General features: G+C 42.4%; 2 protein-coding genes across 3 annotated transcripts in view; one reads left to right on the forward strand and one right to left on the reverse strand.

The window, feature by feature from the left end:
- The window catches only part of LOC137301458 (E3 ubiquitin-protein ligase DZIP3-like), a 57,894-nt gene extending 48,551 nt beyond the window's left edge, over positions 1-9,343 (reverse strand). For both annotated transcript variants that reach the window (XR_010958295.1, XM_067970960.1), the window contains exons 1-3: positions 9,268-9,343; positions 4,952-4,985; positions 3,872-4,034 (exon numbers count right to left, since the gene is read on the reverse strand). Coding sequence is in view for 1 of the 2 variants with exons in the window: in XM_067970960.1 (XP_067827061.1) it covers positions 3,872-4,034; positions 4,952-4,973 (185 nt within the window). In the remaining variant the exon portion in view is untranslated. The remainder of the gene's footprint in view (positions 1-3,871; positions 4,035-4,951; positions 4,986-9,267) is intronic.
- Positions 9,344-10,581: 1,238 nt separating this feature from the next.
- On the forward strand, positions 10,582-26,758 carry cenatac (centrosomal AT-AC splicing factor). Its single transcript, XM_067970965.1, has 11 exons — positions 10,582-10,876; positions 14,060-14,226; positions 14,460-14,558; positions 15,488-15,554; positions 16,555-16,617; positions 18,893-18,954; positions 21,761-21,878; positions 22,825-22,864; positions 24,018-24,107; positions 25,414-25,546; positions 25,971-26,758. The coding sequence occupies exons 1-11, from the start codon at positions 10,703-10,705 to the stop codon at positions 26,050-26,052; spliced, it is 1,095 nt and encodes a 364-aa protein (XP_067827066.1). The 5' UTR covers positions 10,582-10,702; the 3' UTR covers positions 26,053-26,758.
- The last annotated feature ends 327 nt before the right edge of the window (positions 26,759-27,085 follow it).

Genomic DNA, 27,085 nt, shown 5'->3' on the forward strand with positions numbered 1-27,085 from the left:
CTTGGATTATGAATGGTATGTGAGATTTAAGGATGGAAAATGAGAGCGAGAGATGGAGAGAGAGAAACAGTATCTAAAGAGGGACATTTTTCTATTTGCTTTTAATATGGAATATTGAAAGTAAACCAGGATGATCTCACCTGCAGTGACAGTTTGGGCATCACTATTGGCCTCAACACCCCTGGCCTGGGGACGGGTTCCCACCCCTGGCTGCTTTCTAGTGACCCCTTCGGGAAACTTCACGCATATGCATGACAGGATCAGGCTGGGCTGTGATGTTCCCGCTTCCTGCACAATGTTTGGGCACAACCTTGAAGAAAGAGCACTTGGCCACTTGCTGGCCCGTGTACAACTGTACCGTGCACTTGCTGGCCCATGTACAACTGTACTGTGCCAAGCCTGATGTTGTCCTTACCGAACATTCCATGCCAAGGCTTCTTCGACAGCTATTCCCAAACAAGGACCTCCACCACCCAGAAGGACAAGGGCAACAGGTGCATGGGAACAACACCACCTCCAAGTTCCCCTCCAAGGCACACACCATCCTGACTCGGACATATATCGCCGTTCCTTCATCGTCGCTGTGTCAAAATCCTGGAACTCCCTACCCAACAGCACCGTGCGAGCTCCTTCACCACACGGACTGTAGCGGTTCAAGAAGGCGGCTTACCACCACCTTCTCAAGGGCAACTAGGGATGGGCAATAAATGCCATCCTTGCCAGTGATGCCCACGTGCCAAGAATGAATAAAAGAAAGGAGGAATAACTGCTAGGAAAAAAAACTATATGGGACGAATCTGGATTTCCATTTTGTGCAGTTTGTATTGTTAACAATCTTCTAAATTAAATCTCTGATTGATACAACTGAGTACAAATTCCAAACTCCTTGCTGCAATAAACACACGCTCTTTATGAGGTTGTAACCAAGCTCACCAACCAGTCGTTACAAGTTGAGTGTTTTATGGAAAGTAATAATTCCTGAATGTTTTCCTATAAAACAGATGGGTAGTCAGGAGGAGGAGCTCAACTTTCAACCTAAGTAACATTTTGGTGGGGGAGTGGCAGGGGGGGTGCAGCACGGAATGAAGGCTCAGCCATAGGCCATGTAAGTGAAGTGTAGCCAAACTTACTGGGGATTCATGGCCTACTTTGGGCCCCCAGAAGTTTTGGATTGTCACAAACCTTTCACTTACTCAGTTTGGTACAAAAATTACAAGCAAACTAAGTAATGAGAGAAGAGTATGCATATTGAAAGATGGCAGTAATTGTTCAGTAATGTGTGGGGTGGTCATCTTGAAATGAGAATTAGTTGAAAGGCTGGGGTCAGGGTCTTAACATTACAAAGAGTTGAAAGGTATGAATTTTATCTTTATTGCACAAAGTCAGTCAGCTGTGTGTTTAATTTTAACATAAAGCAGTGGGTGTGAAGGCTGCCGCTGGCACTCCTACACATTCCACACAACGTTCAGAGCAAGATACCAGCTCGGCTTGTCAACAGATTCTAAGTCTGTGCTGCCAAGATATGGCTCCTGTTTCAAAGCTTCTGCCCCAGCAGGTCTGTCACTGGCTGCTCAGAAAAAGGCAAGCTATTGTCAGGCAAGGAAAGGTGAGATTTGGGAGTGGCTGCGCCTTGAGATCAGGTTTACGACAGGAAAGTGATTAGATCAGTCAAATGGACTATTATAAGGCAAATGGCTTAAAGGCTCAGTTTAAGCTCATCTAATAGCTCAGTGGCAAGTGTGCTGCCATACAGACAAGAAAGGTCACGGAGCTTTAACCCGGTGAGGGTGGGGAGGATAGGCGCATCACACATGGCTGTTTCCAGCAGGGCTAATTGGATAGCGATCACAAACAGAGACCTGGGTTTGATCTTTTCCCCCCATTCCTGGCTCAGAGACATTGTTACCCAACTCAATCCCTACTGCCATCCCACTTGAGATTAACTTTGAGCTATGAGAGAAGTTTAAGGAGGACCTCACTGAGGTATACAAAATATTAAATGGCATAGACAAGGCAAACCTAGAATATTACTTCATGGTCTGTGCTGAGTTGAGAACATAATAGTCAAGGACAGGAGTATCTCATTTGGTCTGTAGAAGCTCATCCCTTGATACATTAACTTTCCTAGTCCACACCCAGTCTTTGCCTCAAATACACTGCCTCGCAAATTATTCCAAACATTCATCACCTTTGAGTAAAGAAGTTCTTCCTAATCTATCTGTCCTAAATTTAACCTTCACTAATTTAAATTCATGTCCCCGGGTCCTACTAACCCAATTTACTTTGAAGTAATATTCAGACTAAAGGATCCCCCTGTGCTGCCAAGTCCCAGCAACCTAACCCCAGTGCTGTCAAACTCCAAGTCTCTCACCCAGATCCACCAAAGCTCAGGATCACCCCCCTGTGCTACCAATGTGCAAGACCACCCCCCAGTGCTGCTAACCCTTACTCCCCCGACCCAATACTGCTAAATACCACATCTCTAACTGCAACTGGTACATCTTGCATACTGTTTTGCTGTGCATTCTCAGCTTTAAAATTGGTAAAAAGGATAAAAAATTAAATACATATACAGATAAAGGGAACTTGCATATACAATAAATATCACTCATTTATGGTTTTCACAGAATAATGAAAAGTCATGGAATTCAATTCCTAAAACACCACTATAAATCACACAATACCATTTAGTAAAAATGGAATTTGACTCATTCAGTTACTGTAATTCAGTGTCCATGGTGTAGTCTCCTTCATGGCATAAACACCACAATAGCTGCAAAACAGTTTCTCTGACTCACCAAAGAAGATATGCAAGTATATTATAACATAGAATTTTGCAGCTCAGAAGACCATCCATCCCACCACAACTGTACCATCTCACTGAAAAGCCTACTCACTTAACCCATTCCTGGACCTTTTCTCCCACACACATTAGAAGCGAATAGGCTTTAAGCCAGGTTGAATAGGCTTTAACCGGGTTTAAAACCTATTCAAATCATAATTGAAATGAAAAGTTACAATTTTTTTTTAAAAGTCAGCCAATCTGGTTTCCTTTCCTGAAGTTACTTTTGTTTCTTCTTAATGACTAGAATGCACAAATGGTTAAAAGTAACAGGTTTCTCCACCATCCATGCACTACAGAAAGTCACGCACTAAACTAGCACGGCATCATTTGTCACTGCATTGCCAATGAGCACATTAAGGACTAGGACTGTAAATTTAAGGTCCCCGGTCCTTGCGTTCACTGCCATGGGAACTGTACATCGAGAGAGTGCAAGTGTTCCAAAGACATGTCTATAACATTGAGGTCCACAAAGTCTCTGTCCACCACATCACCAGTATAAACACAAACCCATCTTCCACTTTACTAATTTTTTTAAAAATATTTTACCGTAAAGCTTCTCCAGTGGCTTACTGAATAAATGCATTGACTGTTGTGGAACTGAGCCATAGTGGCCAGGAAGGTCATGGGTTTAATCTCTGATCTGCGCTGAGCTAGCAGATCTCAGCCAGAAAAACAGTGGCTCTGGTGCCCCAGGACTAGGGAGAGAGATGATCAAAAAAAGTGATGGTTCGCACTCCCGATTACCACCCCGTGATCCTGGCAGGAAACTGCCTGTGTGGGTGGCAATGATGACAGAATTAAGTTCAGCTGTGATGCCCCCACAGTAAAATAGCCCAGCAACACTCATTATCTAGGCTCACATGTGAAGAATGCTTGAGCAAGGTACCAGAGGGCAGTCAATGCTGGTGGAGCTGTGCCCCAGTACGAGTCAGTGCCTTTGCAGAAAACAAGTTACTGTAATTCCACCGGGTGATTCTAAATGGGACGTTTTGTTCTCATTAATGCAGTGTATTTTCATAAACTTACACTTTTTTACTGAGAAGCAATCCTTCCTGGGCCCACTTGAGGTATCTCGTTGGCTCGTGTTGCTGGCTGAAGAGGAGCTCGTTAAACACATTTATAAAAGTGAGGTGGCAGTGTTGCAGATAGCGCTCTGACGTCATCTTGCACCAATCAGAAGCCATCTCTTCTAAAGGGAGAAGATCATGAGGGAAACAGTAAAACACTGACAGTGCAGGATGCAATTACTTTCTTATTCACCATTTGACTCTTAAATTGAATCTTAATACTCCTTACATATAACTGAGGTATCTATAACATCAGTGAGTTATTTAGAGGTTTATATTTTAAGCACCAAAAATGACAACTGTGAAAATAGGAGAGCAACTTACACACTGGTTTTCTCTCTTATTCACTGCTGTTACAAAATGGTCACATTAGAACTATGCTGGGTTAGAAAGAATTTGTACAAGAATGGTCCCAGCTGCTGTGCCTGCCTCCGCCACACAACAGAGTGTGCCTGCAAAAGAAGTCAAACACCTCTCCTCCTCCAAGACCAAATTCACAACAACCTGCACTCCCAGGCAAAACGCAAGGCACAACACCACAGATTCAAAATAATCTCTCACACTGTAGCATCTGGATTATTAATATAATACAGTGCTAGAGGCTCAATTATTTAAGGGTCTTTGATCTGCGCTGACTTTATCTTACCTCCACCAACTCCATAAAATCAATGGGACCCCAAACACTTGGCTAGAACAGTCAATGTGGCACAGGCAAACACATCAGTACAAATGGTCGAAATTCATTTAGCTGGTTCCCCTATAGCTTAATGGGTGAATTCACAGTGTGGTGTGATACTGAGCCACACAGACCAGGGAGACCTCAGGTCTCATCCATGCCAACACAGGAAGAATGGACATTGGGAGTGGTATTGCCAGGCTAGTGGCACTTGACCCCCATAGTCAGCACCTTCAACAGCATTTAAAGAGCCGCATTGGCAGAAGAATGAGGAATGATACGAAACATGGCAGGCGGAGGCTAACAGAAAGGAATAAAACATTTTAAAATTGAATTATTAAAAAATATAAAAAAAACACTTACCAGCTGATATTGAGGATTTCATGGTCACAGTTTTCTGTAATTAAAAAGATTTAAGTTAAAACTTTGGGTTAAAAAAATCTTCATAATGTCTTCACCTCCACTCCCTGTTACATCCTATTCTATAATTTTACAAAATATGTTTCCTGAAATTGCTCTTAACCTCACGATTATACAAACACACTTCTAGACACCTATTATAGCACATACACAAGATTCCATGAGATGTTGTTCACTGGATTTCTTTCATAATTTTCCAATGTGTTGGTAACAGCATGTGACAGGAAGTGAAACATTTGTATGAAGCCTGTGGCAGTACTAATAATATAGCATCACACGACACGAAGCAAGTCTGTTACAAGGGGTATTATTTGGGTTATCGCCATTTTCTAAGCTATGGGCAGGATTAGGGAGGAGCAGCGAGGTGGGATCATGGACTGAGTTCTGGGAATAGCTTCCCTCAGTGGCTTTAGGTATCAGCTGTGGCTCTGTTGGTAGCACCCGTGCTTCTGAGTCAGGAGGTTGTGGATTCAAATCCCACTTCAGAGGCTTGAGCACAAAATCTAGGCTGACACTCCAGTGTCAGTACTGAGGGAGTGCTGTGCGGTCCTTTGGATGAGACGTTAAACCGAGGCCCCGTCTGCCCACTCAGTAGGCTGTAAAAAGATCCCACAGCACTATTTCGAAGAAGAGCAGGGGAGTTCTCCCCGGTGTCCTGGCCAATATTTATCCCTCAACCAATACCTAAAAAACAGATGATCTGGTCATTATCGCATTGCTGTTTGTAGGATCTTGCTGTGCGCAAATTGGCTGCCGCATTTCCTACGTTACAACAGTGACTACTCTTCAAAAGTACTTCATTGGCTGTAAAGCACTTTGGGATGCTATATAAATGCATGTCTTTATTTTTCTTTTTCAGCAATTGTATCCTGACAGCTCTGGCATACAAATCAGATGAGGTTAGATCCCCAGTCTGTGCTGAGTTAGGCGATCTTAGCCAGGGCAGATGTACAGCGACCATAATGGACTTCAGTGTTAATAGGGGAAAATTTGTCTGGGTCTCGCTCCTGAATCGCTAAGCAACAATTCCTGCTAGGAGTGTGCGTGGATATTGAGTGAGGACAGGATGAGACTCAATTCCGATGCATCCGTGGTAAAACAGCTTGCTGGTGCTCACTGTCAAGGCTCACATAATGAATAACGACCATTTGGACAAGGTACTGAGGTGATTGGTGCCTGTGAAACCATACACCCAGCAAAGGGTTAAACCCTTCAGGAAAGGAGAGGAGAAAATTGGTGAGAAAAAGACCGAATAACCTCAATAATTAATGTCTCCACACAGGCATTAGTAGAAAGAACAGGCTTTTTTCTCCTCCTCCTCCTCCTCCTCCTCCTCCGCCTATTTCTGTTAATTTTCCCTACTCTTCCTGCTCTCCTGCAGGCATTAACTCCTTGTTTCACAGGCGCCAGACACCTTTGGTACTTTGTCCAATTAGCTAAATATGGACCTTTTTTAAAAATGCACCCAAAGCATGTTAAGGAACAACCACTGTTTGACAGCTTTCAAACAAGCAAATATAAATGGACATATATCATGTATTAATTTCCATTTTACATTCATAGCCAAATACAACAGCAATATAAATTTCTACTGTTATCAAAACACATTGGAAGGGGCAAGGGTAGGGGAAGCATTAGATTGGATGTTACATTCTTTTCAAAGGAACTGATACTTTTTAATGTTGCTTTAGGGCAATTGTAAATGAGCTCATGTTGCTTCTCCAAACGCTACCTATTCAGGTCTCAGAGATAAACTCACTGGGGCAGAGATTCAATTGGCTTATCGGGCAACTAAAGTATCAACAAGGTTGATGGGCCAAAGGCCATTTCTTGTTCTGTGGTCTTTTTAGTTATTGTGTTTTGTTCTTCTGCTCAGTAGCCAATGACCCCTGGTGGATGTGTGTGGACATCAGGTGAGGATGGTATTGGGTTTGGCTGTGATGTACTGGTCAAGTAGATTCCTGATTGAAGAAGTAGGGAGCCACCATTGCCCCTGGAACCAAGTCTGAGCTTGAATCACCTGCCTTCAGGCGAGGAGGATGTGGGGAAGGAATAAAGAAAGAAAAAGAACTTACATTTATATTGCGCTTTTTATGACCTCGGCCCATCGCAAAGCGTTTCACAGCCAATGAAATGCTTTTGCAGTGCAGTCACTATTGTAATATAGGCAAATACACCAGCCAATTTGTGCACAGCAAGGTCCCACATTTAGCAATGAGATAAATGACCAGGTAACCTGTTTTAGTGATACTGGTTGAGGAATAAATATTGGCCACAATACCAGGCAGCACTTCCCCGCTCTTCTTCGAATAGAGCCATGGGATTTTTGCATCCTTGGTTTAAAATCTCTTCCAAAAGACAGCACCTTCGACAGTGTAGCACTCCCTCAGTACTGCAATGGAGTGTCAGCCTAGATTACATGCTCAAGTCCTGCAGCGAGGCTTAAACTTACGACCTGTGAGGGTGTTATCGCTGAGCCACCGCTGACACCTTAAAACAGGATAGTGAACGGCCCTGGATGTAGCATGCTGTTTGTTTATTCCTGAGGGGACTTTAACTAGGACAAGTGATGATTTATTATCGCTTACATCCGCTCACAAACAAGACTTCTTTTACAAAATTGTGGTACTCAAGTAGAAAATCACACGACATAGTGTAGAAATTTACAGATGTTTAAAGGTGCTGATTCTTTTGCCCCAGCGAGGGGCGGTTTGGATCCCGCGAAAGGGTACGGGATTCTCACGGATAATGACCATTCACAGGTGCATTCAGGAAATCTCCCCATTTCCCATATGGCCAGTCTATCCTGGTCCCAGCACAGTAGCAACTTGTGCTTCTAGTGACTGACCTAGATCGGAATTACTAGTAAGGAGGACAGGTCCAGATACTCAAACTCTCTGAAATATGCTGGGATATGAAAAATAAAATCTAGAGGCAGGAACATAGAGGAAGTAAGATTGGTCTGAGCATCTTTCCTGCCAGTTTCTGGCGGGCTTTCCCTGCACAGTATTCATTCCTGATTCATTTCAAGCTGCAGGCAAAACCCTTCAAAAATATCACCACTGACTAGTTGCCCATCCACAACATCAGTCGAATGACTGGTGGTGCTCAGGGCAGACATATAGATTAACCAAGGACACGTCTCCCAATCAATCGCCGCAAACAGCAAGCGGACTAAGATCAACGTTTAGCAGACACATGGAGGATTAAGGCCCCTTTCCCTGGAATTCTAACTGTGCTTCTCCGTCAGAATCCTCCCCTGCTCCTTCTCAAACCATTTTGGGAAACCGTATCGGATAATTAAAAAATATATAGAATGGTTTTCAGACGGTTACGTGTCGCCTGGTAAAAAGGCTGAACAATTCTACACTTCAAAAATGACAACTTAAGTTTTTTTTGGGGGGGTGGGTCCCAGATTGTAACCGAATTACGATCTACATCCGTTTGGCTGGAATGTTACAGCAGAGCATCGCAGGGGGGGGAAACAAGTCCGAAAACAGGTGTCGTTACATGTGGGCAACGTGTCCGATGCCTTTTGTTTTTTTTCGCTTATTTCACACGCGGGAAGACGAAGCGATCGCAGATGTTGCCCTTTTCCCACCGCTCGCTACAATGTATCAGCCGGGGGTCTGCTACAATGTATCGGCCGGGGGTTCGCTACAATGTATCAGCCGGGGGGGTTCGCAACAATGTATCAGCCGGGGGTTTGCTACAATGTATCAGCCGGGGGGTTCGCCACAATGTATCAGCCGGGGGTTCGCTACAATGTATCAGCCGGGGGTTTGCTACAATGTATCAGCCGGGGGGTCTGCTACAATGTATCAGCCGGGGGTCCGCTACAATGTATCAGCCGGGGGTTCGCTACAATGTATCAGCCGGGGGGTCTGCTACAATGTATCAGCCGAGGGTTTGATACAATGTATCAGCCGGGGGGGATCGCTACAATGTATCAGCCGGGGGGGTTCGCAACAATGTATCAGCCGGGGGTTTGCCACAATGTATCAGCCGGGGGTTTGCTACAATGTATCAGCCGGGGGGGGTTCGCTACAATGTATCAGCCGGGGGGTTCGCTACAATGTATCAGCCGGGGGTTTGCTACAATGTATCAGCCGGGGGTCTGCTACAATGTATCAGCCGAGGGTTTGCCACAATGTATCAGCCGGGGGTTTGCTACAATGTATCAGCCGGGGGAACGCTACAATGTATCAGCCGGGGGGTTTTGCTACAAACGGCGCGTCGACGCTTTGAAATGAACCAACCTCGGTCGCTCACGATACGTGGCTGTGACTTTGCCCACCGATGTCTCTCCCTCTCTCTCTCTCTCCTTCCGATCCTACGAAAGGGGGAAAAAAACTCACACACATTGGTACTGAAGCTATCGCGAGCGTTGGCCTCTTCCGCGCAAAAAAGACATTTAAAGGGTCATTGTACCTTTGAGAAATTGTTGAGAAACCCCAATGTGCTACATCTCCCAATATTTTCTAATCATTATTATTATTTTTTTAATCTGTATGCTTTTGTGTGGCATTTTGAAATGTTACTCAATAGATTTAATTATGGTCTACAGACTGAAATGAGAACGCGATTTGCAATGTGCTTTACCTGCCTGCCAGCTCTCCCCCCTCACCACAAGTGTGTTGTCATGATGTGGAGATGCACCACGGTGATGGACTGGGGTGGACAAATGTAAGGAATCTTACACCACCAGGTTATAGTGCAACAGTTGGACTATAACCTGGTGTTGTAAGATTCCTTACAAGTGTGTTGTGTATAAGGGTTGATATTGCTTATCGTTCTGGTCAGTTTTATAATTCATATGGAGGCCAGTTTAAAAGGTACACGGACAAAATGTAGCGTCACCAGTGTGATTTGTTCAAAAAGGAAGTTTAGAATAACTGAGTTCTGATGAGATTACCTTAACTAACTTTCTGTTTCATATGCTGACTAGCATCCTGTTTATTGCCAACATCTGTTCTTATCTCAGATTACCAGCATTTTCAATTTATTTCAATTGGCTCACGGTCCATCAAATTTTAAAATTCTCACCCTTGTCTTCAAATCCCTCCAGGGCCTCACCCGTCCCTATCACTGTAACCTCTCCCAGCTCTACGACCCTCCGAGAACTCTGCGTTCCTCCAACTCTGGCCTCGTGTGCATCTCCCACTTCCTTCGCCCCACCAGCGGCGGTCCTGCCTTCAGCCATCTAGACCTGAAGCTCTGGAATTTGCTCCCGAAACCTCTCCGCCTTTCCCTCCTCCTTTAAGACTCTCCTTAAAACCTACCTTTTTATATATTTTTTTCTTTTTTAGGCTCCCCCCCCCCGCCTTAAAACCTACCTCTTTTGACCAAGCTTTATAGTCACCTGTCCTAATGTCTCCTTTTTTTGACTCGGTGTCAATATTTTTGTTTGATAACACTCCTGTGAAGCGCCTTGGGACGGTAAAGGCGCTATGTAAATGCAAGTTGTGGTCGCTGTTGACTTTGGTCATCCGCCGCAGAGGGCGCTGTGCGGCGGGACACCGGACGGTGCCCATCGCCCAGGGCTCTTAAAGGCGATGGTTCTTCGCGACCTCCCCTTTAATGATTTCGCCGACTTTTAATGAGCCTCTGTTAGGCGTCGGCGGTTTTGTGATGTGAGCGGGTTGGGTGACTGCTCGAGTGTCCGAACCCGAGTCCCGGGGCTTCGGCCTCCCGATGGGTAACAACAAGAAAAAGAAGAAGAAGAAGAGGGTGGCGGCGGAGGCGGCGCCGGGGGCAGCGTTTTACTGCGAGGTTTGCAGACAGACTTTCTTCGGCGGCCGGGGACATGTTTACGGGCTGAAGCACCAGGAGAGGCTCGGGGCGCTGCTAGGCCGCTTCTTGCAGAAGGTAATGAGGGGAGGAGGGGAGAGAGAGAGAGACCCTGGGACAGGGGGCTGGGAGATAGACCGCTCTTAAAGGCGCTGTGTCTGCGAATAAACAGGTGGCAGGTGGTTTTTTTTTGTGTGGGGAAGGGGCTGCTCCTGGTCTGTCAGCTGCTGAAAGGGTTTTGACTCCAATCTGCCCCAACTGAGCTGTGTTTGTCAACAACAGGAAAATGCTATTTTTTTTCATGAAGGCATTGCCCCTTTTAAAAGGTCTTCTGCTGTGTAAACATAACCCTATATATATAACCCTATATTCCACATCGTTCACCTGAGGAAGGAGGTAGCCTCCGAAAGCTTGTGAATTTAAAATAAAATTGCTGGACTATAACTTGGTGTTGTAAAATTGTTTACAATTATATATATATATATATATATACACACACAAACACACACACGGAAACAATTACTTCAATTGACTCCAATTTATACCTTGCAATTCACCTAGGAGAATCTTGGCTCACCTGTGCCAACTCTGGATGTTAATGGAACCCTGCAGACTGCACTATTGCAAACAGGGTAATGAGACACTGCCCCCAAGACTATTGCAACATCACAAGCTGCTGTAGGTGATACAGGATCCCCATCGGTAAATTGGGAGATTAATAATTTATATGAACTGCTCACGAAGGTACCACATAGTCTTTGTATTACATTTGTCAAAAAGGAATTTAATTTTCTTTCTTCCTTCCCCCCCCCCCCCGCCACCATGGAATTGGTCCATCCTTCCTCTAGTTCAGATGGTGATCGACCTGAGCCTGTAATATCTGTCATTATTTGCCACTGCGATATGCCACCTATAAATTGGCATGCACGTGTAATCCGAGCTTGCAATGTGCAAAATTACAACATCGACAAGATGCTCTAAGCATCAGTCCACTTGTGTTCATTTTACCTACCTTTGAAGGTGAGACACTCTCACTTTTTTAAGGTATCTTTCTCTTCTATTCCTACTTGATCTGCCAATTTTTGACATCTCTGGTTACATTTTACTTTTTTCCTTCTTCTCTCCTGAAGCCATTGGCTCCTTGCTGGTGTCTCCTTCACGGATGGCAGTGGCCATTATTCATTCATAAGCCCTGACAGTCTGTGTTGGTAAGCTATTTGACTGCAAGGGGCACCACATATGAACCCAAGCCCTTCCTTGCAAGACAAATACGGACAAACACACGCACTTGAAGCAGAGGCAAGGTAGCTGGATAATTATTAGCAGCAGGAACCTGATTAATTTTCCTCCTGCACCTCGGGGGCACTGAGGCCAACTGTAGCATCCCTATCATCACTCCAGATGAGATCAGCTTACTCAGCACAGAGTAGGGAATGATATTTGGAGCTTCCTAATCTCTGTGGCTCAACCATTAACTGGATAAACTCACCGAGCCATCGGGGAAGCCTGTTTCTATCTTGTGTGATGGCTGAGAGGGCAGGGTCACCAGGTCCCGCACCTTTGTCAGAGTCTCTCTGAAATGGGCCAATCAGAGTTGTGTAAGACAATGCTGTGCCTCAGCTAAAACTGGCAATTCAGTGTGTATGCGCGCACTTTCTGTTTCTAAAAGGAATAAGCAAGTCCATGGTGGTAGAATTGCAACATTAGTGATCCTATCATCAATACTGCCAAAAAAACAATCGCAGCTAATTCAACAACATCTTTAAGAACGTATGCAGTTATGTTGGTAATTGGAGTCAGATACAGAAGGGCACACAGTGATTGATTTTTTTTCTTTATTATGTAACAAATGTTGGACAGTGCATCTGTTTTGAAAAAAAAATTGTATTTCTAAATTATTCTATAACTGATGTCTACGAGCAGTGGGTTTCATTCCATTGAGTGACATCAGCCAGCAGTAAAAATCCGACCACTGCCTACTGGGGCCTCAAGTCACAAGCTGTAATCGGGCTCAGCCATTCACTCTTTTTAACCTTCAGGATATAATCAAAACCACCACTTTTAGTGTTCAGATTATAATTGATAAATATTATCCCAGAGCTTACAGAAAGAAGTGACCTTGATGCCTTCCAGCTCTGGGTTTTGTACAGCATAGTTGCACACTTCACTTACATTTGGGATAACAGTTTACCATTGTGGCCAGTACCTGAAATTCTTTACACTGTACAATCTACTCTTAATTTGAAGTTTCTAAATTGAAATGTCAGTTAATTGAAATCATGCACAAAACAACATCTGTGCTGTTTTGTTAAAATTCAAGCCATTGGAAAATTTGATTTTTTTTTCAAGCAAAAAAAAAGTAGATTGTGAGGGTGGTGGCATTCCTGAAAGCTCCTACGTCAATGTTACTTCAATCAATTTGCACCCGGTTACAAGGTCGTTATTCACCCGTGTGTCTATTGAATTTAGGTCAACAGGATCTATTCTTATTAACTAATAGAGAATAACACAATGTTATAATTCGAGCTCATGCCAGATATTCTCTTATGCCTGGTGTAAAAAGTCTATAGGCAAGCCCTCATCTGTCTGAACCGAAATGTGCCCTTCTCTTCGAAGTAATCTGGGACAGCAGGCCGTAGGGTGAACAATGAATTGTTGTCACCGTTCATCCTTTACTGTTGAGATCCCAAATGATTTCTTGGGTACCTTATCAGATGCTCAATCTCTTTGACTGACCACACTGATGAAGGTAAGACTTAGAATAAAAACTACACATCAAGTTTATGAAGAAGTAAACTGTGTGGATAGTCACGGGTGTGAAGCTCCATCTTGTACTCCATAATGTTGTTATCACTTCCATTCATCCCCATCTCTGCTGCCTTCCTCAGTGTGAAAACATTTAGCACATTTCGAGCTAGTTATTGGAGATGTTGATAGGGTTGGATGAAGTAGGGTGGGAGGAGGCTCGCGTGAAGCGTAAACATCTGCACGGATCATTTGGGCCGAATGACCTGTTTCTAGTGCCGTACGTTGTATATAATGTGAGACAAAGGAAGAGTTACTTGTCTGCCAAGTTTTCAACAACAAAAAAAAATATTCTGCACTTAAATTAAGAACCTGACAGAAAGGTACTGCCAGGCTTTCAAACAAATCCATGTTTCCTGTTTATTTTTGTAAAAGTTGTAAATCTGATGAGTACAATCGAAAGAAGCTCACAAAGGAACGGAGGTCCCTCTAAAGGTGGTTGCTGTTGTTCCCCAGGTTGAGGACGCTCAGAAGGTTCTTAAAGAAGTGAAAGTGGAGAAATATGACTTCACGGAGCATGAGCAGAACTTCTGGTGCTACTGCTGCAAGGGGGAGGTGAAGAAAAACATCACTAACGGGAGCCTCGCTGTGGTGTACGGGGGGCTGCTTGAACACTTTGTAAGGTACTGGAGCAGGGGGAGCATCTCTTTCCCACTTTGTCGTTATAGAATAAACAATTTCCTGTCGCAGTGAAGGAAAATTCCAGTGACCACTACTGACGGCCATTGCAAATATTCTGTGCTCGTTGCCCTAAAGGTTAACTTTATTCGCAACAAAGTAAGAAGCACTAGTATCTTAGTAGATGTGGTTGATATGATTGTTCTTCAAATGCTAATTTTCTGACTTTCTTGTGTAGCTCAGAACACTTGAAGCAAACCAACAAATTCTGGTGGGAAAACAAAGCTGACATTAAACTGAAAGACAAGTTTCTACTGTCCGGAGAAGCTTATGAGAAGTAAGTGGTGGATTCAACTCTGCAATTGGATGCTGTATTGTCAAAAAATTGACTTTATTTAAGTCAGTAGCAAGAGCACGTTCAAACTCCTTTTGAGTTCATTTCCAGCACATGGTGAACGTCCTGATCTCACTGGGTAGAAATTGTCACTGCACAGGTTAGAGCAGGACAGAAAATAATGGAATGGTTAAACCTAGGTCCTGCTGGTATACCTCCAGCAGCTGGTCACAAGAACAGCAATGGCAGAGGCCTGAGTGGTTATGGAATGTCACATGGCCTAAAAGGGGGAATGGGACCCATTTTGAAGCAGTCCTACAATGTTGCTCGACACACTGTCCCACAGTGATAGAAGAACAGATACGAACGTACGAAAATGACAGGCAGGAAAAGACCAACCGGTCTGTTAAGCCTGTCCCATACAGTCATGCCACATCCGAGCATCATGATCTGCAATGATCCCACCCGCCAGCAGCCTTAAAATCTCCTGGAAGAGGCAAAAAAAACATAGGCCAATTTGGGGATAAAAGGAATTTTGGGAAATTCCTCTCCAACCCTTCAGGGCAATCAAGCAAGTTCCAGGAGACCACTATGAACATAAGACACGCTAACCAACAACCCACCTACCTTCTGTACGCAGTGCTATCAGTCAGGAACTCGTCCAGCTCCCCTTTGAATGCCTGCGGTAAATCCGGAATCACTGCACGAGCCGGCAACCTGTTCCTATGTTTGCCCATATGATATTCTTGACCATGTCTTTGAGGGAGATGCAGGCTGATTACACGGTACTTTTAACTGAGGTTTGGGGCAAGTTGCCTACCTGCTTCCTTAATTAGGGACTTGCCTATGGTACGGGAAACCAATTAGCAGGGAAGGACAATGTACTTTAAAATGAGGTCAAAATATATTTTTTTTTCCCGTATTTTATTAAGGTTCAAAACAGCTGTTGCAAAAGCAGTAGAAAACTATGAAGAGAAGGAGGATGAATATATTAAACAGGTATTTGTCAGTTAAATTGGTGAATGGGGTTGTGTGCAGTGTTACCATTACTTCACGTCTTGCACATCTCGGCTGCATTGTTGCTGAGTGGGAGCACGAGGCCTCCCAGACAGATGGAAAGATTGGCGGGAACATCATCGGGCTCGACCATGCAACACCGTGTAGCCTGTACAGCTTGAGGTTTAGAAATATATTGCCTGCCTACACTCTCAACTGGGGGAGACACAATGGGGGGAGGATTGTGGTGGAACAAAATTTTTAGTTTGTTGAGGAGAAGGAGGCTGATTGGTGTAGTAATGCTATAACAAAGAATTAGTAGCCCCTCTTTCTCAACCATTTAAAGCAATTAGATTCATGCATGCTGTAAATCCTCTGAGTGACACATTTCCGTAGTCAAAATTATGGTGCATGTACCTGTGTTTATGGAGGAGAAAATCTAATAGTGTTATTTAAATAAAACCACAGTGACTACTGATAGAATGTAGAGGTATGTTTTCCAACCAGTGCTGTTGAACGAGCTTGTACTAAAGTCCTCTGGGCTTTTTGTAACTCTGGTGTTAACCCATTTATACGGGAACAATGCTGGTCAGAAAATATATCCTATGCCCTCCTAGTGCTGAGGATCTGCAAGGGACACTCTTGGTTATTGCTCCAAAGAAGCTCTGTCTGACATCTGACTAAGGCAATAATAGTTGAAATCACTCTGTGATATTGTTTATGAAGATGTTAATGTATTTGTATGGGGGTTAACCCACCCATCTTATTTTAAACAGATTAATGTTTTCATTCAAATAGCAGATGGTGGAATTTAATACAAACCCACATTTGTTACTAATAATGCATTGTGTGTGTTTGTGTAGTGCTCCATTCTTTTTAAAAACAACAATTTGTAAAGGCAGGCCTGTTGTTTTCTACTGCTTAATGGATTCCATTGTGTCTCTTGACTTTTTCACTCCAGTAATGAATGATTTTCACATGTCATCTTGTGGATTCTCTGTAGGAAGCAGAATATATTCGAGAAGTGGAACGGAGAAGACAGGAAGTGGTGCAGGCTGCCTTTGAGGTTGGTTTTACCTGGATGAGCCTGAACAGTATCCATGGCAACTGTTGTGTTTTATACCTACTGATCTATAAATTGCACAATGATTCTGAAAGGTCTAAATTAGGCTCCCCTGATGGCTTGCTGTTAAAGCAGTGTGTAGTTAAGCCATAGGAAGATCCCAGATTTGGTTCCTGATGTGCTGTTTTAGCTGATCTCGGTGAGGGCATTGTTAAGGGTGCTACAATTGGCCTCAAGTGCACTTAGGGTTAGAGAGGGAAGTTAGGCAACTAGAATTCTTGATGTCGATCGCTATCCAGCAACTCTGCCCCTTCTCCTCCTCCTCACCCCCCATTGGAAGTGTTTGTGTATTGATGTTGCGTGAGGACAGGATTTGGCTTGGCTTGACTCTAATTGATTCCACCAGGGGCAAATAGCCTACCAACATTATCTGTCAAGGCTCGCAGAATTTAGCCACTTGGGTGAGGTAGCAGAGTGTGAGTGGCAACAGTGGGACATACCCCAGCCAGAGCTGTAGCCTTCAGAGAGGAGAGAATTTTTTTTTTTTTAAAAAAGATGAGGGAATTACAAAATTTGAAGTGATGCTGTGTTTTTCACTTTATTCAAACCAAACAGAGCTCCTATCAAAAGCAACTGCTTTAATTCCCACAAAACTGGATCATAGAGTTGACCTTTCCTTTTGAAAAGTAGAGCAGTTATTTGCAGTAATGTCCCTGAGCAAGTTTCCGTTCATGTAGGAACACTTTACTCCCACTTGTACTTTTGTTATTCATCTGATTTCTAACTTTTGATTTGACTATGCAGTGGAGGAAATTGACCCAATTGTAATTCCTCCATTCTATAAACAGTTTTAGGAAATGAGCAGAGAAATGGGATTCAAGTAGATGGCTCCAGTTCAATGGGCTGAATGGCCTCACCCTGTGCTCTACTTTCTATGGTTCCATTCCTTTTTTATATACATTTGTTGATAGAAATCTCTGAATCTGCAATCAGAATTGCATTCCTCCAACCTGGTTAGTCCCAGACCTCAGCTGTACTTTCAAAGGCAAAATGTGTTGTTTCTGCTGAATTAAGAGATGGAGTGTATTGGACAGAGTAAAAATGGATGGTGTGTTCAAAAAGAAAATTAGAGGGAGCCATGTAATAAATACTGAGATTATTAATACAGCCTCTCTCACTACTGGAAAATTGGCTCCTAAACTGCATTTTAGTGAGAGTGGATATATTTTGAGTTTTCTACCTGTGTCTTTAAAGAAAATTGAACATCTTTGTCTGACTGTACCCTGGAATGAGTCTGTGTCTTCAGGGGAGGGGGGAAATGAGGATTTTCTTAAACTGTGAGTTCAAAGTTTATATATACAAATTATATTTTCCAATAGGTGCATCTTTTTTTTTCTCTCTCCAGTTCACTATTGGGAATAATTTTAAAACAGATCCTCTAAAAATGGATGTAGTAAATATATCCTTAACTATACAGTTATTCCACAAAGCAGACATTATTTACTTTGGTTGTAATGGTTTGTCATCTGTATTTGATACAGTGTACTACTCTACTCACGTTAATATTTCCTAGACTGGCACATTTGAGCACCAGTCTTTCATTTTAGGAAACAGGACGCAAAATGAGGATGTCTGGAAATTGAAAAGTATTGATTTGCTTTCGAAGTGTTTCTCTTTCCTCCCCTCCACCCCTTGGTATTTGCTGTTCCTCGTGGTTTCACACAACCCACCCTAACTGGGGTAGGAGCTCTAGATTTCCATTTCAGTCAGTCACTGCTGCTGTGTTCTGCAAGCATGCAATGTCGTTCAAGCAGGGCGAGCCAGCCTTTGCCCACTGCCCCTAAGGGTCTAAGGTAGAGGACATTCTCGGATCTTATATTTGTGTTGTCTAACAATACATCAGACAGCTTTATAACATGGGATGGATGTGACTCCTGTACCCAGTCCTGAGATCTGCCTATGCAGGTGAGGAGAATTGAGTTTATAGCAGTGAGTCCGTTGTCCAAATAGTGTAGGGGGAGCACATGCAAAGTGAAGTAGAATGCATTGTGGAATATGTCCTATTTACCAAGATCACCCTAATCTTAGAGAATAAGACTTGTGTAAATATTAATTATGTCGACCACTGGAGTTGAACACCTGGAAGCTGCTCAGATTTATTACAAAGCATTACAGATGAATATTTGGGTGCTTATGCATCTCTATTGCAATAGATGTGTTGATGCTGTATTTTAAACTTTAAGAAAAATAGTGTTGATTTTTCCTGAATCAAAACCAGCCACAGGCAGAGCAGACTTCTTTCGATGGACTCCCAGTGTTTGCAATCGATCACTATGACAGGTAAGAGAAAGGTGTTTTCCTTTATTAAATCTATACTGGTATGCTATAAGAACATAAGAAATAGGAGCAGGAGTAGGCCATACGGCCCCTTAAGCCTGCTGCGCCATTCATTAAGATCATGGCTGATCTTCTGCCTCAAATCCACTTTTGCACCCTATCCTCATATCCCTTAATGTCCAAAAATCTATCGATCTCAGTCTTGTACAAATTCTATATAAATTCATTGAGTATATTCATCATCACGACAGCCATTCCTACCTGTGACACGTTTAGGCTACGTGCTCCAAGAGCAACAATTGGCTTCATTGTTCCTGGGCTAGGGAGAGGAAAAATTTGCCAGGGTTCCCACTCCTGATTGCTATCCATTGACCACTGTTGGAAAGTGCTTATTTGTGAATGTTGAGTAAGGGCAGGGGCAGGATCAGGCTCTTCGGTGTGATCTCCCACGCCCGAACCTTCATTATCAAGACTTGCATGTGAAGATTGACCAGGTATTGGATGACAATAAGATACTGGAAGGCTGCTAGCACTAGTGGGACCATACCGCAGTAAGAGTTACATAAATCGAGAGGCATTGCTGTAATTCTAACAATTTGTCCCACATCCCAGAATATCTCCCTCTGTCTCTAGTTCCTGGAGAACATGTTCCTTAGCATTTGCAAGTCCTCCCCATGCTCTTATTATGATGTGTAATCTCAGAGGCCAAAGCTCTCACTGTTACCTGAATCTCAACTTGTGGGATGAGTCTTAAAAGACTGATAGTGAAAGTTATTATTAAACCCCATTGTGTTGCTCTATGTTGGAAAATCAACATGTGGCACCATGAATGTAGGCTTGTGTGCATTTCTCCTCCTCCCCCACAGCTGCGTGCAGCTGGTGAGCCGGAAGCCAGATGTCTTCAATAGGGAAAGCGGCAATTGGAAAGTGTTGTCATGTGCATCCCAGCAGCTGGCTCTAGAGTGACATTGGCAGAGAAAGAGAGACCTTGGATCAGGTTACTCATCCTTTCACTTAGAGCAGGTGTGCTTGACCTCAAAGCAAGTCTGGCTCATCTTCAAACGGCTGGTTTTGGAGTGGCATTATTAGAATCTCGAGGGATGTTGCTGTCTTATTCACAGATATAGGTGCAGCCACTGGAGGGTGGAGGGGTTTCAGAATGTCTGTTTTATATACACCCCCACCCCCAAAAGTTTTTTTGACATGGATTTTCTTTCTTTTCTTCCCTCCCCCCTCAAATCTTGGAATTGTCTGGGAAGTTTCTTCTCCTTGCTCTTCCCCCTTCATGTGCAGTTGTACTTTTGACCTCAGATGGTGCAAGGTAGGGGAGAAAAATAACTCCTATAGCGTCTTGCCCACAACAGAAAAATACAGTGCATTTTAATCAACCACCAACCCCAAGTTCATCCATCTTGATTTATTTTGTTTGTGTCTAGGAAGGGTTTTATATTAGAGGAACATAGTCGCTGACATTCAAATATAAAGCTGGCAGTCTCTAGAGACCCAATGGTGTTGGGGATCCACATTTTCATGGATCCTGTAAGCTGCTGGAGTTTCCACTTACCTTTTTAATGGTAAAATCTTTTTTTCCAGGAATGTTAGTCCTGTTAAACAGGGGAGGGTGGCAGTCAATTAAAGCTGGCTCCAAGTACCTGCTATTCAGTACTCAGCCATGATATGCACAGGCAGCCTATTAACTATTTGATTCAACTCCTGCGGTATTAAAAGGAATTAATGTAAAATATACATTTTTTTTTTAAGAGTTATTTTCTTCTTTCTCCCCACCATTCACCAACTGAGAGGGCTGGTGTGCATTCTGCTCCTAGCCTCTTCCAGTGCCAAGCATCAACTAACCACTGAATCAACCCTCACTCTCCTCTCCAGTGGCCAAGTACCTGGCTCCCACTTCATTCCTTCCTGACCACCATCTGATCAAGTCAAACTTCCCTAATTGGCACAAAAGCAAATCTGATTAGCTGTGCGGATGGGGGAACCTATACCACAGGGAGATGGAAAGGGGGACATAGAATGGTTACAGCACATTCAGCCCGTTGTGTCCGTGCTGGCTCTCTGCAAGAGCAGTCCAGCTAGTCCCACTCCCCCGCCCTTTTCCTGTAGCCCTGCAGATTTTTTCCTTTCAAGTACTTATCCAATTCCCTTTTGAAAGCCATGATTGAATCTGCCTCCGCCACCTTTTCAGACAGTGCATGCCAGATCATAACCACTCGCTGTGTAAAAAAAAGTTTTTCCTCATGGCACCTTTGGTTCTTTTGCCAATCACCTTCCTCTGGTTCTCGACCCTTCTGCCAATGGGAAGAGTTTCTCTCCTATCTACTCTGTCTCGAACCCTCATGATTTCTGAGACTAGCGATTGCTTAGATGGTTTTCTTATTCCAGCATAAAACTGCTAGTGGGAAGACTCACTGAGAACATCTGGTAACACCATGAATTCCAGAGGGTTAACGAGGAGCAGTGAAAGTAAAAATACTGTAAGGTCTTAAGTTCCCCATCTTATTGGTGCAGCGGACTGAAACACTAATGTGTGGTGCCATAGTATAGTGAGATTATAGGTTCATGGTTTTTATTTCCCTGTGCGTTTGAATTGCCGAGTGTAGTCAAGCCTCCGAGCCCTGTGAGTATGTTGCATGCTATCGCCTATCGCTGCAGGTAGACCATGGTACAGAGGAAAGATGGATTCATGCTCCCATTTGATCCCAAGGTTTTTTTTTAAACAGTTAAGGGGGAAAAAAAAACATACATTTTTGCAAAAACCAAAACCACTCAGCTAATTCTGTTCTTTCTCTGCAAGTCATGGTGTTAATACCTATAGCGCCGAAGAGGCAGAACCTGGACCGAGTGGAGTAAATGTCCCTTATCGTTCTGGTGATCTGACAAATGGGCAAACCTTGACTTTCGTTGGTGACCAGGTGATGTGTGACTATATAGCGAGACTACTTCACTGAAGTGTCAAAATGTGTTTTAGGTGCATGACTATTATATGTTGCAGTCAAATACATTAAACCGGAAGGAAAGCACTATCTGCAATGCTGCTGCACGTGATTCCTTTACATTGCACAGTAAACTAAGAGTGAATCACTCTTTCTAGTTTGGAAAGAAAATTTGCATCAGCTCGACCAACTCAATTCCACTTACTCTTTCTGTAGCCTTGTGGCATTTCAAGGCTACTTGCTGCAGAAATGAGCTTGGAGTCGACCTGCTGAGGCCCACGTCTGAGCTGCAGTTCCAAACGTGATTCGGAGTCAACTGGCTTATTTTAACGCCATGCTCACACTCCATCTTTAGTATAAACCACCTCGCTGCGTCGGTAAAATTGGTGTGTAAATCCAGTCTTCACGGTTGAGTGCTGAAATCAGACATATTCCATACATCAACCAGTCAGCTTCGGATTTTAAAAAGCTTTTGGAGAAAATGATACAGGTTGGAGACTTAGGTTTCCCCCTTATTTTCAGAAATACAAACGTCAACAATCCACTTTAGAAGACCTTTGTAGACATTTTAGGTCCCATTTATTTGTTATATATGAGGTGATTTTAATAAATTTGAGTAATACAGTTGTATTTACATAGTGCTTATGGTGTTGAAATATCTTCAAACGCTATATAATTGCTTTTGGAGTGGAGTGTCTACTGTTTAAGTAAACGTAGACTCTTGCAGACTGGACATATGAGTCCGTTCTGTTGATAGTTGACCATTACAGCGCTGACATTTACCTTAACATTCTCTTTTTTAAAAATCAAATTGTGCATTTTTATTTAAGATTTAATAAATTCAAAGTAAACTTTCAGAAGTTGTAAATATACCCGTTTGATTTGTTAGGATTTACAATTAATGTTTCATTGACTTTTTCTACAGTTCCAGATATCCAAACCAGAAACTGGGAATATTCACACAGGTGAAGATGTTATTTTGTGCATGTTTTCATTGTATAATGTAATGACTGACTGACTGATTTTGAAATGGGAATTAGGCAAAAGATGATTAAGTAACTTATGTATTGGGGGGTGGGGTGTTGTAGTCAGTGAACAAACATCTTTCATGTGGAGTAATAGTTCCACTGAATTAAGTGAAAAGTGGATTCTGGTGTAGTGATTTGAATAGCATATTCTGTGAATGCTGCTGTTTAACACGCAGTATTATTGTGGAATGCATTATTACTCAACTGTGCTACATTTATAGTACTGTAAAATCTGGTAAATAAATTTCACCTTAATGCTGGTTTTTGTGACCCTCAGGATGGAGATTGTGTATGTACAACCTATAGATTTTTTTAAATGTTTCTGGTGTACAGTATTTGCAGAAAACATTAATATTTTCCTAGTTACCCAACACATGCACAATGAAGGGATTTGTAAAATTATACTTTCTGCCTTTTTGGTTTCTCCTTTCTTCCCTTCCAGTTTTTTTTAAAAACATTCATTCTGGGGATATGGCATTGCTAGCAAGACCAGCATTCATTGCCCATCCCTAGTTGCCCTTGAAGGTGATGGTGAACCGCCTTCTTGAGCCACTGCAGTCCGTGGGGTGAAGATGCTCCCTCAGTACCCACCCAAGAGAAAAGCAGCATATTCCCAGACTTCCATATAACAGATGTGAAAGGATAACTCACCTGCTGGGTCTTTTAATTGTGCATATCATAAAGTTATCAATTACCCTGCCAGTTTGACTACAAAATCAGCATTTTGCTGAAAATGTTCCTCATTTAAATACTTCCTTTTAAAATTGAAATTGAACTTCCTGCCAAGAATTTTCAGGATCAGTTGTGAGGGGGAAGGGGGTAAATCTTGAATATCTGCAATTTTCATTTCTTTGATTATTCTGCAAAATTTCAAATTGCAAACCAATTTGCACTTAGTGAAGGAAATTAGAACACCAGATTCTTTTGTACAATAAAAGATGCTGCTTTATAGGTAAGTATTGTAATTTTTCTTTGTAATGAACTATACATGTATTAGAATTAAAACTGAAGCAAAACCTAGTCCGATTAAGACCGTGCTCTAGTGATTGTACACTTATCTCCCACTAATAATCTTTACATCTGACCTCAGGTGCTACTCCACCCTGGCTTATAGATGAGGAAGATGCAGATGCTACACCAAAACCGATAGGACCATCTTATGAGGAGTTTATCCAACAGAGTATGTGTTTGATATTCTGGTTGGCCATTTAATTAGAATGGGTGGAGATGTCCTAGAATCATGTGACTGCACAGAAAACAACTATCCTGTTAAATCTGGAACTGTACTTTTCTCCACATTAGTTACCTGATCCAATCCCATTCTCCTGCTTGCTCCCTGTACCCTTTAATAATCCTCTCTAAGAAATGTCTTTTAAAGAGTTTACAGACCATTTAAGAATAGTTTGTGACAATAAGGGTTCAAGTCCCATTCCAGAGCCTTCAGCATAAAATCCAGGCTGACACACCAGTGCAGTACTGAGGGAGTGCTATCTTTCAGGTGACATGTTAAACCAAGGCCCTGCCTGCCCCCTCGGGTTTAAAAAAAAATCCCTGACACTATTTCAAAGAGCAGGGGAAGTTCTCCCCGGTGTCCTGGCCAACATTTATCCCTCTACTAACATCTCAAACCGATTTATCTGGTCATTGTCACATTGCTGTTCGTTGGACCTTGCAGTGCACAAATTGGCGGCAGCATTTCCTACTTTACAATTGTGACTATACTTCAAAAAGTGCTTAATTAGCTGTACTGAGATCATGAAAGGCACTATATAAATACGAGTAGTTATACTTTAGGGGCTTAGGTTTCACATTTAAAAGTCACACTTTCAAGGCCACAAAAAACATAATGGAATACTGGGTTTTATGGCAAGAAGCTTAAAAGATGTATGATGAACCTATATAAAACCATAGTAAACCACAGTTGAAGTAGTGTGTTCTCTGCTACAGGGTGTTAAGACGAGAGGGTACAGTACATTCACTAGGATGGTGCCTGGTATGAGGAAATACAAATATGAACACTTAAATTTTAACTTTCATTAGAGACAATACAAAGTGATTTTATAGGTTTAAAATGATAGATTGCAGATAGAAAAACCAATTCCAGTGGTTGATAAGATCTAGAAGTGATTAAATGAGTGATTTAGGACAGAGCAGGATAATTTTTAAAGTGAGGTTATGGACTGCATTACTGGAGTTAAGGATTAAAACAGACTATGAACATTTAACAGTAAGTTGGATAGGTGGTTGAAGGATTATAAATAGGGCAGGCACATAAGATTAGAACTAGTGCTGGGACAAACACCACCCTGGACTAGATGGGCCAAACAGCCTGTTTACATTTGTATTTATCAAATCCTTTTGTAGAGGGGAGTTGCACTTACCCCCTGCCAACTTGATAGTGAAATTGAAATTTTTAAACTTTAGTTCTGGTGTTGGACAGGTACTTATTGAAATCTTCAGACACTCAAGATTTGTTTTTATTTTAGAAGAGAAGGAGAAACTGAAGAAACTTCCTCCACATAGAGTCGGTGCAAATTTCAATCACACATCAGAAACAGATGATTCCTGGTTACCTTCATTTGGCCGTGTGTGGAACGATGGCAGGAGATGGCAATCCAGGTTAGAGCTAATCTCTTATGATTCTCCACTTAGTTTCCAGTCCTGGCTGCATTGCTGTAAGAGGCAGGGGTATGGAGTTTCTCATCTCCCAGTCCAATAGATCAAATTTAAAATCTTAATGTATTCCTCCATAATCTCACCTTAACTTGCTTCTGTGCATATCTCCTTCCCACCCCCACACTTTTCAGACCCATTTGGACACACTTCTGCCATCTCAACTAATCACTGACCCAAGCTTTTGTTCACCTAACATTCCCATAGGGTTGGTCCTTTTCTTTTCTTAAGCAGTTTAGAATGTTCTCAAAGTAGTAAATAGTTTCCTTGCTCCTGTTTGAAACTGAATGGAGATAATCTCTAGCACCTTTTGACTGCTTTCTAAGCATTGTATGCCTTTCCTTTAAACTGACTTTTTTTCATTTTACAGACATCAGTTCAGATTAGAGGAGGGCAAAAAAGCAACCAGGAAAAGGAAGAGAGATGACCAGTTGAGCTATTCCAAGAGATGATACTTAGTGAGGGGAAAATGGCTGAGATTTTTTTCTTGTGCCTTGAAGAAATACTGACCCTTTAATGTTCATGATACTTGTGTTGTACTCAAACTTTCTGTATAAACTGCTGCACTGATTGTATATTTTTGATGAGTAAATAGTAAGATATGAAATCTGGCTTTAAATTCCAATGCAATAACCAAGAACTGTCAACTATTTCTTTACTAACTAGACAGATTTGCACCCATCACTGGTGTAATTGCAGGGTAAACCTGACAGCAGCCTATCTGCTATAAGCACCACTGTACCCAACTTTACTTCTGAATACATTTTTTGGCCCACTGGCATTAATTATAAACTTTTTTTCTGGTAAAATAAAATGATTGTCTATATATAGGTTTGCCCTTCATTCAAACTAGCCATAATGTATTACTAGAAGACTTCACCATTTTGGTGTAATAAATATCTTGTACTGAAATAGAAGTGGGAGAATCAGTTATTTGATGGATATATTACCTCGTTGGACCAGATTTTCAAATAATGGCATTGAACTGTTCACAATCAGCAGTGCAATAAATTTCACCATCTAACATGCAAAGCAGGACAGCCATTACTTGTCTACAGCGATGGAGACCATTGTTCCTCAAAACATGTACCTATTTTAGAAACAAGGCTACCCTGCTATAATAAATGAAGCTGCCAATGTGGGTGCTGAAAAATGCAACCGTTTTGTTAATTTGGATTGACATGTACTAAGAATCAAAATCTAATGGGCTCAGTGGCATGTTACAGTAATTGTTCGGATAAGGGTATTATGCAGCCTATTTCCAAAAAACTTATTCAGGATCTGTGTTTGCCTCTACAGTAAGTCTAAGACGGTTAACTTCTGGCCATGTGTGTGTGCTATAATTTAGACCCCAAGTAAAACATTTTACAAGCACTTATGGCAAGTGGAGGTAGCAGACACTTAAGAATGGCCTCTCGAGTAACCACCCACTATCTGATACATGTCGAGTAAGGTGCGGTGATCCATCCAGTAAGATTACCCCAG

Source organism: Heptranchias perlo, chromosome 33 (assembly GCF_035084215.1).
Source record: "Heptranchias perlo isolate sHepPer1 chromosome 33, sHepPer1.hap1, whole genome shotgun sequence".
Classification (NCBI taxonomy): domain Eukaryota; kingdom Metazoa; phylum Chordata; class Chondrichthyes; order Hexanchiformes; family Hexanchidae; genus Heptranchias; species Heptranchias perlo.

Bases quoted from the DNA above. Each gene is read 5' to 3' on its own strand.
- cenatac (XM_067970965.1), top strand. From the start codon at position 10,703: ATGGGTAACAACAAGAAAAAGAAGAAGAAGAAGAGGGTGGCGGCGGAG. The intron at 22,865-24,017 runs GTGAAGATGTTA...ATCTGACCTCAG, and splicing joins AACTGGGAATATTCACACAG to GTGCTACTCCACCCTGGCTT. The intron at 25,547-25,970 runs GTTAGAGCTAAT...TTCATTTTACAG, and splicing joins GGCAGGAGATGGCAATCCAG to ACATCAGTTCAGATTAGAGG.